At 41.8% G+C, this 14,160-nt stretch overlaps 1 protein-coding gene and 1 pseudogene across 2 annotated transcripts; one reads left to right on the top strand and one right to left on the bottom strand.

The window, feature by feature from the left end:
• Positions 1-539: 539 nt before the first annotated feature.
• Positions 540-6,082, bottom strand: LOC125345416 (microfibril-associated glycoprotein 3). Of its 2 annotated transcripts, none has more exons than XM_048337588.1 (2): positions 5,842-6,082; positions 540-1,406 (listed from the first exon to the last, which is right to left on the bottom strand). In XM_048337588.1, exons 1-2 carry the CDS (start codon positions 5,924-5,926, stop codon positions 622-624), a joined length of 870 nt encoding a protein of 289 aa, XP_048193545.1. In that variant the 5' UTR covers positions 5,927-6,082; the 3' UTR covers positions 540-621. The 2 variants fall into 2 exon arrangements, with proteins under 2 accessions (XP_048193545.1, XP_048193546.1); XM_048337589.1 differs by having other exon boundaries at positions 540-1,409; positions 5,845-6,082.
• LOC125345417 lies at positions 4,800-5,019 on the top strand (annotated as a pseudogene).
• Positions 6,083-14,160: the final 8,078 nt, after the last annotated feature.

Here is a 14,160-nt window from a genome sequence, read left to right as displayed (position 1 = left end):
ATAGAATATCAAAATCCATTATTCATCACAGGCAGAGGAGCTGACATATAACACAGTCATGTGCTCCACCAAGAAGATTTAAGGTGGCAGACCACTGAAAAAGTATCTATACCTCTGTGTGATATGCATGGATGTAGATTAAATTAGAACATAGAAGAAAGTCTCAGTTTGGTCTTTTCCACAACGAGGGACTAAAACTCTAGGGAAAGTTTACTCAAGAGATGTGCTGAAGATGGTTATATAAAGTTTAAAGGTAAGAAATTATGGGCAAGGAAACTAACTTTAGATCTCATCAAATTCAAATCTTTCATCTTACTGGTGGGAAAAGCTCACATGTCAACAGAAGGGTAAGTTACCTCTGAGCAGGATAATTGTGACTTTTTCTCCCCCAACCTGTTTATTGCTTGGATGCCTTTAAATCTTTAACATGTGTTGCTTAAGGAAGCTCAGGGAAAATGACAAAGAAATGTCAGAAAGGATGCCACAGTTTTTTGAAGATTTTTGGCAATTCATACTCTGATGTGCTTCCTGGGAAAATCCCAGTCATCTTATGGTAAAAAAGAAAAGTTACTTTGAGAAGCAGGTTCTTTCCTGAGCCGCTGTGGTTGGTAGCAAGTGGCCTCACAGCTGGGAGTGTTCATCTGTCCCGTCTCTGTGGTTCGAGCTGGATTCTGCAGACCCTGTTTCATCGGGGTGGCTGTTGTCTTCAGAATCCGTGCCAATACTTTTGGTCTCTGACTGGAGATGGATGGACACCTGGACTGCTATTTCTTGGCCTTGTTCATTGAGAGACCCATCATCCGAATCTCCTCCTGGGGAGGTACTCCGCCCCATCTCTGGGTTGATCACATAGATGCCCCCTTGGGCATCCAAGGCAGGTCTCTCCTTCATTCTTTCCCCCATGTCATCAGGATCATCCACTCCCACGGCTTCAAACATCTCCTCCACAAATGCCTGGCAATTGAGAATCAGAGGCGGGAGGGGCACGCTTCTGGCCAGCGCTTCGATATAGCGAGCAAACTCCATGGTCTTGAACTGAGTGACTTTGGCGAGCTCCAGAGTCTTGGCGGAAGTGATGATGGGGATGCGCTTGGCGATCTCAAAGGCCTTCTGGCGTTTCTCGGCCCCTTCAGTTCTGAAGAACTCGTTGATGGCCTTCTCGGTCTTGCGGAGATGGCTGCTCATCATACACAGCCATGTCACGTTCAGGATGAGCGTGATGGTGAAGGCGAGGAGGCAAACGATCATGTAGTAGATGCTCAGGTCTCCGGAGGTGAAGATCACACGGAGGGTGACAGAGTAGGAGGCACGCACGGGAGAGGTGACAAAACATGTGTACAGCCCGCGATCGTCAAAGGCTACGTTGGTGATGTTTAGAAAGTGATCAGAAACCAGCCATTTTCCACCTGATAAATCCAACAGAATTAAAAGATATAGATATATGCATAAAAAATCAATTAACATGCAAATGGCCTCTTCAGTGTCCCACTTTTTTATAAAAGCCATTTAATGCATTGGTTAGATTCCTCTGTTTAAACCACACACGCACACACACGCACACACCTTATATCTACTGCCAGAATTTAATTAGCTTGGAATTTTTTTAAAAATGAAGATCTTCCTTTGTGACACTAATAAATGTCATCATTTCCTTTTTACTGCTAGACATAAAAAGTGTTTCAGGCTGGGTGCTGGTGGCTTTGTAATCCTCGCTATTCAGGACGCTGAGATATGAGGATCATGGTTCGAAGCCAGCCTGGGCAGGAAAGTCTTTGAGACTCTTATTTCTAGCTAACCAACAGAAAATCAGAAGTGGTACTGTGGCTGAGCATTAGCCTTGAGAAAAAGAGCTCAGGGACAGTGCCCAGCCCCAGGCCCTGAGTTCAAGCCTCATGACTAATTTAAAAAATAGTCAGGGAGACAGGTGTGTCTAAGCAGTACTTGATACTCAATGAGTAATCTCTAAAACATTTTTTCACATATATGTGTATACCACAACCTATGCCTGTAAAGATACTGAGATACACTCTAGAAATATAAAGCATATACCATACTTCAGAAATATGAAACTATGGTCATTTCTGGAGTGATGGGTTATAATTTCTATTATTTTTATTTAGTTGTGACTGTGTTGGCTTGCTCACTTTTCACAATGCACTTTTTTTTTGCTAGTCCTAGAGCCTGTCCCTGGTTTCTTTTTGCTCAAGGCTAGCACTCTACCACTTGAACCACAGTGCCACTTCCAGCTTTTTCTGTTTATGTGGTGCCGAGGAATCAAACCCAGGGCTTCATGCATGCCAGGCAAGCACTCTACTGCTAAACCACATTTCCAGCCTTCTGTGAGACTCTAATCTCCAATTAACCACAAAAATCCAGAAGTGGAGCTGTGTCATAAGTAGTGGAGTGTTAGCCTTGAGCACAGAAGCTTAGGAACACTGCCCAGGACTGGCACCTCCAAAAAAGGAAAGAGAAAGCTTTCATCAAAGGTCTATGGGTCTGAATTATTTTAGGGATGGACACATTAATATGTACTCTGGACTGTGCCCATCAAAATTGAGCTAAATTCAAGCTAGATTTATTTTTTAGTAGCTATCACTTCATTAATGCAAAAAAGGAAAAAATATGTAGCTATAACTACAGCCATTATCCTATAAGTTTCTGTTCTCTGAACTCAGAGCTATGAAAGGATGCTCTTTGGATCAAAGAACTCCATAAACTCCATTAATCAACCAGGGCCCAATGACCATCATGGAAACTCCAGCTCACTTGCGGATAATAGATCAAGATTTATGAACCTTACTCTAGACTGACATGCTCTTCAAACTCCTCGCACTTGAGATTCATAAAACTTAATACAATTTTCCAGGGCTGTTGCTGAAAGCACCAATGATCGATGTTAGTGGTTTTCAAAGTTAAAAAACAAACAAACACAAAACACCCAGGAAAATGAACTGCCATTGAGCTTGGCAGGTTTTGTCCTAACATAAGGCTTTGTTTATGCAGCAGTCTAGAATGGTCACACTGAATAATTCAAGTCTCAGATGTGTTTCTTCAGGCTATCCTACAGAAGGGAGAGAAAGGGGTAATAGTGTGGTAAGTTCAAATGTGGAACTCCAAATAATGTTTGAAATACACATTCTGGGCACCATTCTAGGGAATCTTATTTAAAAGGATTGATACATTTTCTTTTTCCATGTGCCAGTCCTGAGACTTGAACTCAGGGCCTTGGTGCTGCCCCTTAGTTTTCTCATGCATGCTAGGAGCTGTGTGTCATCTCTTATCCTTTGTGTATGAATACCAAAGAAGGAATTACTAATTACCTCCTCTAGTATTTTCCAAGATAATATGAATAACTGACATCCTTTATATTTCAAGGGGCTAGGCTCTTTCTAGCAAAACACTGCCAGCAAACCAACAAACAAAAATTATAGTGGTGGCTGGGAATGTCGCTTAGTAGTAGAGTGCTTGCCTAGCATGCATGAAGTCCTTGGTTCCATTCCTCAGTACCACATACACAGAAAAAGCTGGAAGTGGCACTGTGGCTCAAGTGATAGAGTGCTAGCTCTGAGCAAAAGAAGCTCATGGACAGTGCCCAAGCCCTGAGTTCAAGCCCCAGGACCACCCCCCCCCAAAAAAAAAAATAAGGTGGCTTTTTCCAGGGTGTTTAGTTTGTAGAGATCCCAGAATTGAATTTTCACCTCTGGCTTTTCATGGCAACTCCTTTTGAGGGACATTATAGTTTAAGTACTCATTATAAACATCATTCTAGTATTGATTACTAATTCACAGTTCCACAAATATAATAAAATTAAAACCTATCAAAAAATAAATCTTAGTTGATTATCATGTTCATGTAATTTTTAAGACTGAGGAATAAAAAATGGAAGAGAAACTTCCCTGTTTTCAAGTAAAGTATGGAATAGAAAAGAAATGAGCAGCTAGGTCCTTGTGTCTTATACCTGTAACCCCAGCTATGCAGGGGGCTAAGATCTGAGGATTCTGGCTGGAAGCCAACCCAGGCAGGAAAGTATATGAGACTCTTAATCTCCATTTAACCAGCAAGAAGCTGGAACTGGAGCTGTGGCTCAAGGGCTGAAGTGGTAGGTAGCCTTGAGCAAAAAAGCCAAACGAAAGTGTGCTCCCTAGTACCAATAGACACATACACCCCCCCCACACACACACATACACACAGAGGCACACACGTGTACACATGAGCTGGAAGGACTTTTAGAACCTATTACCCTTCTTTTGTTGGGTCGGGTGCGGGGCTTGAACTTGGGGGCTCAGTGCTGTCCATGAGTATTTTTCCTCATGGCTGGTGCTCTACCACTTTGAGCCACAGTGCCATTTCTGGTTTTCTGGTGGTTAATTGGAGATAGGAGTTTCATCAACTTTCCTGCCTAGAATGGCTTCAAACTGTGACCCTCAGATCTCAGCTTCCTGAATAGCTAGGATTATAGGCATGAGCCACCAGCACTTGGATTTTTTTTTCTTTTTTAAAGTCCAGCCAAATCCCTCTTTGGTGTATGTACACATGCGGCTGACACCTCTGGCCCTGAACAGTATGCTGACTGTACAACTGTACATTGCTGCCCTCATTTAACTTCCATGAAGAAGGAAACCAAACTTCCAACGAGGAAGGAAAACAACTCACTGTCATCCTGGAAAGACCTTTTACATTTATAACTATTCCTTAATACATTTTTTCCCTTTCTGGTTAAATAATTGCTTTGTTCCTTTTGATAGGTATAATATTCTGGGGCCTTTCAAGAAGCTTTAAGCTGGCTGGTGGGAACAACATGGCAGACCGCCTCACACAGCTCCAAGACGTGGTGAACTCGCTTGCAGATCAGTTTTGTAATGCCATTGGAGAATTGTAACAGTGTGGTCTGCCAGCTTCATTTAATAACATTCAATCAGCAATTAACAAAGACCAGCCAGCTAACACAACAGAAGAATATGCTCAGCTTTTTGCTGCACTGATTGCCCGGACAGCAAAAGACATTGATGTTTTGATAGATTCCTTACTCAGTGAAGAATCCACAGCTGCATTACAGGCTGCTAGCTTGTACAAGCTAGAGGAAGAGAACCACGATACTGCTACCTGTCTGGAAGATGTCGTTTATAGAGGAGACTTGCTTCTGGAAAAGAGCCAGAGCGCACTGGCTGACATTGCTCAGTCACAGCTGAAGACAAGAAGTGGGGCCCACACCCAGCCTTTCCCAACTACTAGCATTGTCACACCCTGGGCTGAGAAAAGGACCGGCCAATGCCATTAGAATTCCACAGCAGATATACCAACACGGCAACATCAACCTCTCATACATGCTGGGTTTTTTTTCTTTTTTCTTTGCCAGGCCTGGGCCTTGGACTCAGGGCCTGAACACTGTTGATGGCTTCTCTTTTGCTCAAGGCTAGCACTCTGCCCCTTGAGCCACAGCGCCGCTTCTGGCCATCTTCTTTATATGTGGTGCTGGGGAATCAAACCCAGGGCTTCATGTATACAAGGCAAGCACTCTTGCCCCTAGGCCATATTCCCAGCCCATCAGCTGTTTTTAATTCTCTCTTCATTGTTGATACATAAACTTATAACATCCTGATGGAATCTGCTTTAAGCCATCTTTGTGTCATCATTTGGTCCCCGCCCGCCCCCATGAAGATATCAAAACAGGTATACAATTGTGTTCATAATAGAATTAAACATATAATAAAGTTTTAAAAAAGAAGCTTTAAGCTATTCATCCTGGCATCATGTTTTTTGAGTTTTCTTGCTACATGTGTCTGAGAATAAAGAATATGAAGGAGTCCGATACATTGATACATTATAGCCTGACACAATTACTTTGCCTCTGCCATCCAGCTGTTGTCCTTTTGAGTTGTACCAATGGACATCTTCATGGGGACCGACTGTGAGAAGACACTCCATAGAAATGCTGGTGCCCTCTTTGGCTATGATGACGCCATCACCTGAGTGGGAATTTGCTGAGAATTCAAAGCTTGGGGGAAAAGAGGCGTCAGATGTCTAATTTGCTTCTGGGAGAGCCATGTGGTTGAAATTGACATCTTCCCAACAAAAGCAGCTGGCACAATCACCACTAAAATGAATAAGCAACAATGTGGCTTCATGGGAGAGAAAACAACAATAACAACAACAACAAAATATCTTGTTTGGATTTAGGAAACACAAAAGCAGCTCTGCTGTAACAAGGGCACAATTGAAGATGCACTGCTTGGTAGAGACGTTTTTAAAAAAAAAAAAAAAAAGGAAAAAAGATAGATCCAAGTATATCTTGGAATCTTCAAGATTGAAAAGAGGTAAGTTGAGATGAACCTAAAAGAAAGCCAGATATATGGTTTAACCAAGTGAGATTTATAATAGGGTGAAACTATATGTTCTAGAAATAAATAGATATGAACCTGATTAGAATAATTGGGGCTGACATCAGGCAGTGATCAGAGAGAAGAGTACCTCAAAAATCTTACACAGAGATGGCAGTAGAATCAGCAATGAATTGAGAAACAACAGGCGTGAGCTCCAGGGCCTAGCTTTGCTCCCAGCTGTACAGCCCTGGCAAGCAGCCTTCTCTCTGGGCTTTCTGGTCTCTTATTTGTCAAGAAGCATCCTCTAAGGACAATTCTAGTTCAGAAATGCTATGGTTCTATTTCACACTGACAAATTCTATGCATCAGGGAGCCAATGAAGGCTAAAATACTTAGCTTAATGATCTTTTTATTTCAACCTGAACCATTACCATCTGTTGTTGTATCAATAATGGAAATCAACTGGTTCGTCATAATCATAATTGTGGAGTTCAAAATTGGTGTAATCCCAGTGCATATATAAATTTAAGTATGAATAATACAGATACACTTGAGGTGGATTTTTTTATCTTAATGTTAGAAACAAAATTGTATTAACTACATAAATAGAGATAGTGCCTTCTCAGGCTATAAAACCTTCCTCTTTGGCAAACGTCTTAGAGGAATTTTCCATTAGGAGTTTCTCCAGAATTGAGACAAACAGTATGTTTAAAAGCATATAGGAAGGCCAAACTTCCAGCTCAAAGTCTAGTAAAATTAGCTAAGGGAAATGACAGCCTAAGTATGCAGTTGGTAGAAATGCAAATAAAAAAATATAAGGGAAGATTATCACACAAATTTAAAAGAACCAAATATGATGGATAAAAAGCAAAATAAAAGACTGTTGTGCCAAGTCGCAAGACCACCCCCAAGAAGACCACCGAGATTTAGACACTCCGAAATGCAAAAGCAAGGCAAGGCTTTATTTAACGAGCTGCCAACTCGGGCCTCTTCCTACCCACCAACACAGCGGAGGTTAGGAGGGAGCCCCGAGCTGTGATTACACAGGGCTTATAAAGGCAAAGAACAAGGTTACAACAATCAGGTGTGCAAGCAAGATTAGGACACAGGTACAAATCTGATTGGCTCAGGGCTTAATTCTAAAATGGGGTTCACGTGGTGGGGCCTGACTTCAAAGTCTGGCACCTCAGACCAGTCTAAGAGTCTAAGTGTTTATGATTATCTGGCTGCTAATTTCATTCCCCCTTTAAATCACTGGCTCTCTCAAAGAAAAATTTCAATTTATACTTATATAAAAAATGGGATGAAATATCTAGTTTTATTCTTGTAAAGGCTCAGGATAATTAGTTTTGAAAATGACATTTAAACCGTCTATACTCATATGAAGGCTGCCTGATCAGAGAACATATAAAAGCAATGGATCATTGTATTTTGCCATTAAACTCCTCAAAGTCTGAATTACAAGCAGTTTTAAATGTCATTTAATTTTCATTAGCCCTTGAAAGGATGGTTGAATAATGACAATAATCTTTTGAACTCTCTTAAGGTTTAAGGCTAGACTATTGAGAAGAAAACAAGACTACAGACTCTGGCTCTATTTGGGGGATTAAACACAGGCTCGTTTCCATTTTGTCCTAAAACCTTATTACAATGACACTGAAGAAAATAAAGATTTTGGCACTGGACTGGATTTAACAAATGATGTAATCTATGTTGTAAACCTCGCAGGGACTTTTTTTTTATTATTAGCTAGAAAGCAGTAGGAGAATCTGGATGGAATCCTGCTTTCTTATAGGAAGGCCTGAAAGGCAGAGAGACTACGTAGTATTTTTTTTCTTTTTTTGTCCATTGTGGGGCTTGAACTCTGGGCCTGGGTGCTGTCCCTGATCCTTGAGCTTCTCAGCTCAAGGCTAGGATTCTACCATGTTGAGTTACAGCGCCACTTCTAGTTTTCTGGCAGTCCACTTCTGGCTTTTTTTTTTTCTTGTGGTGGTTAATTAGAGATAAGAGTCTCATTTTGGATTCAAACTGTGATCCTCAGATCTCAATCTTTTGAGTAGCAAAAATTATAAGGAGAAGCCACTGGCACCAGCTCAGTCTATATTAAGCATACAGTTTGGCAATCACCGAATTTACTGTAGTTGTCAGTTTGTTGATATTTCTTTCAGTTACTGAATTAGAATAGATACTATACAATCTCATCATTGTGAAACACTTTTACTTAGCATACTATACAACCATTTAAAAATAAAGATTCCCACATACTGTAATAGGGACACCACTATGCAATTTCCATTTATTAGCTTATTTACGATTTTCACATTCTTTTGCGCATTGCAATTCAGTATCTTTGCCATAATATGGATCAAACAGGCACATAAAATGAACTTGGATTGCAATCACGATGCTAAGGTGTCCTGAGATTGTGGTGGAGGACCTTGCTTGTGAACTTCTCGACTTATGGCTCCTTTTCGTCAAGCCCTGGCTTTGTCTTTGTGGATACAGGAGGAAGTCAATCCATTAGTTAAGTAAGATGAGAACCTCAGTGGCTGAAATTTTAAAATTGAGACACTTGTGGTTTAGGAGGATTTGAGGAAGGCACATAGATGATTGAAGCAGTCAGGTTGGGCTACACTCTAGAAGTTGAAAGGAGAGAGGAGGAGGGGGTGGGGATGAGGAAGCAAGAGGCTCATTCACACTTCCTGTTCTGATTGTGTGTGTGTGTGTGTGTGTGTGTGTGTGTGTGTGTGAATGTGCAAGTCCTGGGACTTGAACTCAGGGCCAAGGCACTTCCCCTGAGCTGTTTTGCTCAATGCTAGTGTTCTATCATTTGAGCCACAGCACCACTTCCAGCTTTTTGGTAGTAATTAGAGATAAAGAATCTAAGGCACTTACACTGGGCTGGCTTTGAACTGCGATCCTCAGACCTAAGCCTCCTGAGTAGCTAGGATTACAGATATGAGCCATTGGCTCACAGAAACCTTTAAGACTGGATCTAGAAAAGCCCTGTGATCACTCTGAAACTCTTAGGCCAAGCTTGCTAAAGTTGCCTAGATGACTTTAATAAATGCATTCTATGTCGAGCCAATACTAAGCCCTTTCTACTCACATCATGGACTTCTTCAGTCTCCATTAACTTAAATCAGATGGAATGGATTTCTGCTACTTTGGAAGAAAGATTACATGAACTAGGATCATATAAATGTTTTTTCAACCCTCTCTGATGCGGCTGAATGATCATAATCATTCAGCTCATTCTAGCTTGAACTTACATCAGCAGTTCCAGCAGGGACCCATTTACATGCAAGATATGGTACCAGGTGCTAAAAATGATGCTTAGGTGAGTTACACACTGTCTCAGACATTCAGGAATTTACAAACAAGCGTGCATGGCGGGGTTAGTTCCGCTAACTATATATAATATATAGTGTGAGACATACTGATGAAAAGCCTAAGAGAAAGGAGGAAATTTAGGAATGTATGCCTGCCTGTTCTCAATGCATTTGAAGCTGAAGAATAAAATGTTGAGAGGGAAAATTCGAGTGCCACTTCCCCCATAAAGAAATAAAAATATATAGTGGCTCACTCCGGTAATCCTAGTTACTCAGAGGGCTGAGATCTGAAAATGGAGGTTTGAAGCTAGTTCAGGCAGGAAAGTCTGTGAGGCTCTTTATCTCTAATTAACCATCAAGAAAGCCAGAAGTGCAGCCCTGAGTGAAAAAGTGAAGGGACAGGATCTAGGTCCTGAGTTCAATCCCCAGTATTTGCATAAACAAACAGACTGGTAGAAAGGTAAATACATTTAAGAAAAATGGGCTATCCTCTGCTTGTGGAAGATCACTTGGTCCCATTTCCTATCTTCTTTCTTTGGCATTAGTAAGAATGTAACAGAAGCATGATACTCGTTAAATCCAACACCTTTTTCATCTTTCTGCAATGCCGAATGTAAGCTTTGCTTGGAACATGAATAATCAGATATGTAGATGATATTTATCCTTGAAAATCATCGTGACTAGTGACTGCATTATTTTAAGAGAAGGAGAAGGAGAGCGGGAGGGGGAGAGGGAGAGGGAGCGGGAGAGAGTAGCTGTCATCCCTAACAGATTGCCTTGTTGCTGTTTCTGCCAACTTGTGAGAGAAGAAATATTCCCATTCAGTTCCAATTCCCAACAAAAGTAAATAAGGAAGTAATATGGCTGATTTCCATTCTGGTGGCTTAATATTAACTTGGCTGAGGAAGCTGCTGTTTGTAGAAATAGTTCTGGGCTAACTCAAAGGGAAAAAAAGAGGCACTGATGCCAGATGGTATGTTTTGTTGTTGTTGTTCCAATTATACTGGAATATTAATGTTTTGTTCTCTATAATTAAATATGTGCCAAGCTGTATTTACAGCTCATCTACTTCACTCTGCCTGTACTATCACACTGGAAAATGGAGGAGTTCCTACAAGTGGGCACACACATCAACAAAGCAGCATTCTGAACTGGCAAGGAGAAAAGCAAGAAAATGAAGAGGAGATTGTTAGCATGAATCTATCCAATGCCAAGAACAAGAAAAGTTGTTCTGCTCATACTCAAGTATGATTACAGGTATGTGTAACATAAAAGAAAGTTCATGATAGTCAAATAGATATGACCATTTTGAGGACCATTCATGTACACGTTTCAGATTACAATAACCTATATGCCTCCAACAGGATTATGGAGCCACCACAGAGCTCCTAACTAGCATTTGGATAGATTGGCTCAACATATTTTCTGGCACACTGTCAAAGACCTTCAGTAGTTATTTAGAGCTTTGCTTTAAATCTAAAGTTATTTCAATCGTATCTGTGACTTTTTACCATAAACATTTGCTGAGTACAGACTGCAAGGACAGAAACACAGATGAAACAGGTTTAGAGTTATCATCTCTCCACTCCCATTTTTTCCCCTCTGTAGCTTGAAATACCTTCCTGTTCTTTAACTCAGTACAGGAACAACTCCTCATGTCTACCTTCAAATTATATGCCCAGTACATGCATAGCTTGCATGATAGTTACACAAGTGTGTGTGTGTGTGTGTGTGTATGCTGGCACTAGGCTTAAACTCTAGGCCTAGGCACTGTCCCTTACCTTTTAACACTCAAGGCGAGCATTCGCTACCATTCAGCCACAGCTCCACTTCAAGGGATTGGTGGTTAATTGAAGATAAAAGTCTTCTGGACTTGACTGCTCGGGCTGGCTTTGAACCATGATCCTCAGACCTCAGCCATCTGAGTAGCTAGTATTACAATATGAGCCACCAGTGCCAGGCACAGGTCTACTTTTGAAATCGTATAATTACTGGATCAGGTGGCTAAGTGGTTAGGAAAATGGGCTTTCCCGCCAAGAGTAGTGTTACCCCTGGGTGAATACTGAGCTTGAGTGGTTTTAAGTTTTTGTATCTCTTGAAAAAGGTTATTAACAGTTAACTCCCTCATAGGGGAGGATAAGATGGATGTGAGTAAATTATAAGCCAGGCTGTTATTATTATTATTCCACCTCCTAGGTGATTTTCAATTATGTCCTCCTGTTCCTCACTCACAATCTTTCTACTTGTAAATGGTTTTCTAATGCCAACCTTACCCTTCTTTGATGTATTCAAACACTTTCTATTAGAGATGGTGGTCCTAAATACAAATTCAAGCAAGTCAAGCAGACTGAAAAGTCTAGGTAGCTGAGCACCGGTGGCTCTCACCTGTAATCCTAGCTACTCAGGAGGCAGAGATCTGAGGATCCCAGTTCGAAGCCCAGCCCAGGCAGGAAAGTCAATGAGACTCTTACTTCCAACAAACTCAGAAAATGCTGGAAGTGGAGCTGTGGCTCACATGGTAGAGCACTGGCCTTGAGCAAAAGAAGCTGAGAGAGAGAGAGGGGGGGGCCAGACCCAGAGTTCAAACCCAAGGACCAGCAAAAAAAAAAAAAAAGGCACTGGCTAATACCTATAATCCTAGCAATTCAGTAGGCTGAGATCTGAGGATCATGATTCTGAGCTAGCTTGGGCAGGAAAGTCCATGAGACACTTAGCTCCAATTAACCAGTAAAAAGCTCAAAGTGGAGGTATGGCACAAGTGGTTAAGTGCCAGCTTTGAGTGAAAAAGACAAGGAAGAGTGTGAGGCCTTTGGTTTAAGCCTCATTTTAGCTGCACATACATATTCAGATGGCACAATTAGCAGGAACCATAGCACTGCACGGATGCACTGAAGTGCGTGCGGACATGGATTTAGAAGTCTAATAGGGTCTTTGGTGGCACCTCAGTCACTAATTAGGTCTGAAGTACACCAGTGGTCTTAGTTTTCTGATTTGGATGCTGATGATCATTATAATCCCTTTCTTTGCTTAAATTCTACAGTCCTTTGAGCTCCCGTCCAGCCCCAATGGTTTAACTACATTTGTTTTGGCTCTCTTTAAATAGCTTTTTACCTGTGAGATTCTAATCTTCAATGAAACACCAAACAAAAAGCTGGAAGTGGAGCTGTGGCTCGAGTGGCATTAGCCTTGAACAAAAAGCTTAGGAGCAGTGCCCATGTCCTGAATTCAAGCTCCAGGAATAGGGTAGGGGGAAATGAACAGCCACTAGTTAAAACATCAGGTTAAGAGGCCAGTGCTACAGTGGTTCAAGCCTAGCTACCCAAGGAAGTTGAGATCTGAGGATCCAGATTTGAAGCCAGCCCAGGCAGATAAATCTGAGACTTATCTCTAAATAACCAGCCAGGGGTGAGGGAAGTGGGTGGGGACAACAATGGCTGGGCAAACAAACCTAAGAGCAACATTACCAGCATTAAAAAAAAAAAAAAGATAAAACTAAACAGCTTATCAAAATAACAAAGCTAAGTCTCCAGTTCTATCCAGTTTCTAGTGCAACAGAAAAGCAGAGGAAATTATATATTTTTTACAATTTATTTTTTTTGGAACAAGCATTTTTTCACAAGCTCCCTGATGGTACAAATGCACCTAAATTTAGGAAGTTACCATCAAAAGCAAATAAAGGTGGGTGCCAACTGTTAGGTTTTTTAAAGTAGGTAGCCGGTAAAGGAGAACGCCACGCGGTAATTCAGGCAGGACAGATAGTTTATTACCAAACTGCTGGCCTGTGGCCAAGATGATCCATGGCCAGAGAGAAGGGAGAGACGGGAGAGACGGAGGAGAGAAAGGAGAAAAGGGAGAGATGGGAGAGAAGGGAGAGAAGGGAGAGAAGGGGCTGACCTCCATCCAGCCCTGCCTTATATCTAGGGCAGGGACAAGGGGGTGTGGCCAGGTGGATTAGGATGTGACCTCTGGGAAAAGGGAGGCAAATGCCTCCAGGTCTGCTGGTTACCCAGATAACTGGGTGGAGACTTAATGAGGTGGGGGCATCTACATGGAGCCTTCCAGGGACAGACCTTACATTCCAGCCTTTTAGTAGTTATGAAAAAGGACGAAGACTCTCTCTGGCTGCTTCCTGCTGGCAAGGGGCGTCGGCATTAGAGGTAAAAGGCAGAAATGCAGCCCCTCCTGGAGAAGGTGAGCAGCAGGGTCCCTTGGTGGTAGATGCCAGTCCTTGAATGAAGCCTGGAAGAAGTATCATGAGGCAGGGGCTGGACAAAAAAAAAATTAAGGCAAAAGGAAGGGTTTAGGGCACAAAATTAAGAACTGGGTGACTTGGATAGTTCTTATACTCAGGCATGGACATTAGATGGGCAATCTCTTGATCCCCCCGGCTCTGATTAATTTTGAAAGGGGGAGACAAAGTGACTCCATTTAGGATATGACATCATTCTCCTCTTACTCCTCTCCATGATCCTTGTTTCCTGAACTGGCTGCGTCCCAGGGGTCTAGG

The sequence above is a fragment of the Perognathus longimembris genome, unplaced genomic scaffold (genome assembly GCF_023159225.1).
Source record: "Perognathus longimembris pacificus isolate PPM17 unplaced genomic scaffold, ASM2315922v1 HiC_scaffold_5661, whole genome shotgun sequence".
NCBI lineage: Eukaryota > Metazoa > Chordata > Mammalia > Rodentia > Heteromyidae > Perognathus > Perognathus longimembris.
This window is presented reverse-complemented; position numbering and strand designations above follow the sequence as displayed.

Excerpts from the sequence above, each read along its gene's own strand:
- LOC125345416 (XM_048337588.1), bottom strand. The coding sequence starts at position 5,926 with ATGGAGTGTCTTCTCACAGTCGGTCCCCATGAAGATGTCCATTGGTAC. Across the intron at positions 1,407-5,841 it reads GCTGGATGGCAGAGGCAAAG|GTGGAAAATGGCTGGTTTCT; the intron begins TAATTGTGTCAG and ends TGGATTTATCAG.